The following is a 1,665-nucleotide window of genomic DNA, read 5'->3' on the forward strand; positions in this document are numbered from 1 at the left end:
GAAAGTAAAAGTAGTTCTCTTAACATTATTTTAATATATATAAAAAAAGCTTACTCTTTCCCCCTCATTTCTCTAGCATTTATTAAAAATAGTACTTAAATGATTTTTTTTCTTTCTTTTTCTCCTAGCATTTAATATAAATAATACTTAAACGGTATTAGGGAAATGATATATAAAAGAAGCTATCGTAGAATGCATTTAAATAAGGAAGGAAAAAATAATTTACTTCATTAAATTGAAGAAAAGTTTTGCTAATACTCTTTATAGGCTAACTCCTGTGTTTACGAGGCTTTGGTACTAAAAACTAGTGTTATTTCTTTATTCAAAGCCACCATCTTTGACAATTTCCTTAGCAAACCCTTATAACTGAAATGCAACCTCCCAATGAAGATAGTAATTAATTAAAAAAAAAATACACACACTATCTTGACACAATGATTCTGCTCCCTCTTTTGTAGGCCTCTGTAATCACTGGAATTCAATTGGAAGCAACAACCACTTCCTAAGACCTTATAAAAGCCCCGGTCCAAAAACCAAGATTTCTCCAAAAGCAACAACCACTTCAATTCCTAGCTTCGAGGGACAAGATCAAGGATATCCTCTCCATAAACATGTCTCCCATGGTTTCTTTTTTGCTCTTCTTCTCTTTCCTGACTATTCTCGCCATTAATGCTAGAGCTCAAGACAGAGCCCCTCATGGGGTTGCTTATGAAAACCCAATGGCCCTTTCGCCATCAGCATATGACTTCTTCCATCCAACCACGCAAAAGCCCAAGACCGAAGACCCTTGTCACGCATCCAGTTGCTCCCCATTGCCTATCGCAGCACAGGTAGTGGAAGCCACTCCAGCGCACGAGAGCAGAGACTTATCGCCCCGCAACGGCAACAGAGTGGGCGCTGGTGGCATTGCTGGCATTGTGTTTGGCCTTGTATTTGCTGTGCTTTTGACTATGGGCGTCTACTATGTAACCATCACGCGTCGAGCCAACATGACTCGAACCAATTCTGTTCAGCCTGATGCCTGACGCGCGCGCCAACCACAACGAGTTTGATCGAACTTGGACTTTTCCTTCTTTTCCTATTTCTGATCTTTTGCTTCTTTCTATTTGATCCGGGTTATTTAGCGAGTGAAAATGAAGAAAAACCATCGCCTATATTAGATTTGATAACGTGCTTACATTGCTACGTCATTTAAAATTTTTTAAATGATGCGAATATCATGAATACCGTTAGATATTGTAAAATCTAAACTGAATAATAAAATCGTTTGTTCTGTAGTTGTAATCCTTATGGTGATAAGCAGCGTGCATGGCATTTTAGAATTATGGCTCATGGCTCATTAAATAGCCGACTTTTGGTATATATTATATAAGCGGTAAAGATAATCAATTTTTTTTTATTTTTTTTTATTTTTTGGAGGAATTTACTTATGACTCGTTATCTTTCTTCACTTTTGCAAAAAAATACTTAAATTTTAAAAAGTGTCGATTTATTTTATCCATCTTTCAATTTTATATTTTTTTTTCAATTTCAACCCTTTAATTTGTTAGAATTTTTTGTTAAATCTTGTCAAAATACCCCTATTTTTTTTAAGGAAAAATAAAAAGAAAAAGAAATTGCTAGAAATTAGATGTTGGTAAGAATTTAACGGAATTTACAAAAATA

The 1,665-nt window shown here is 35.0% G+C and overlaps 1 protein-coding gene across 1 annotated transcript; it reads left to right on the forward strand.

Annotated features, from left to right (window-relative positions):
* Positions 1 to 611: 611 nt before the first annotated feature.
* Positions 612 to 1,025, forward strand: LOC133876809 (uncharacterized). The gene has a single exon (XM_062315055.1). The coding sequence runs from the start codon at positions 612 to 614 to the stop codon at positions 1,023 to 1,025; it is 414 nt and encodes a 137-aa protein (XP_062171039.1).
* Positions 1,026 to 1,665: the final 640 nt, after the last annotated feature.

This window comes from Alnus glutinosa, chromosome 9, assembly GCF_958979055.1.
Source record: "Alnus glutinosa chromosome 9, dhAlnGlut1.1, whole genome shotgun sequence".
Classification (NCBI taxonomy): Eukaryota; Viridiplantae; Streptophyta; class Magnoliopsida; order Fagales; family Betulaceae; genus Alnus; species Alnus glutinosa.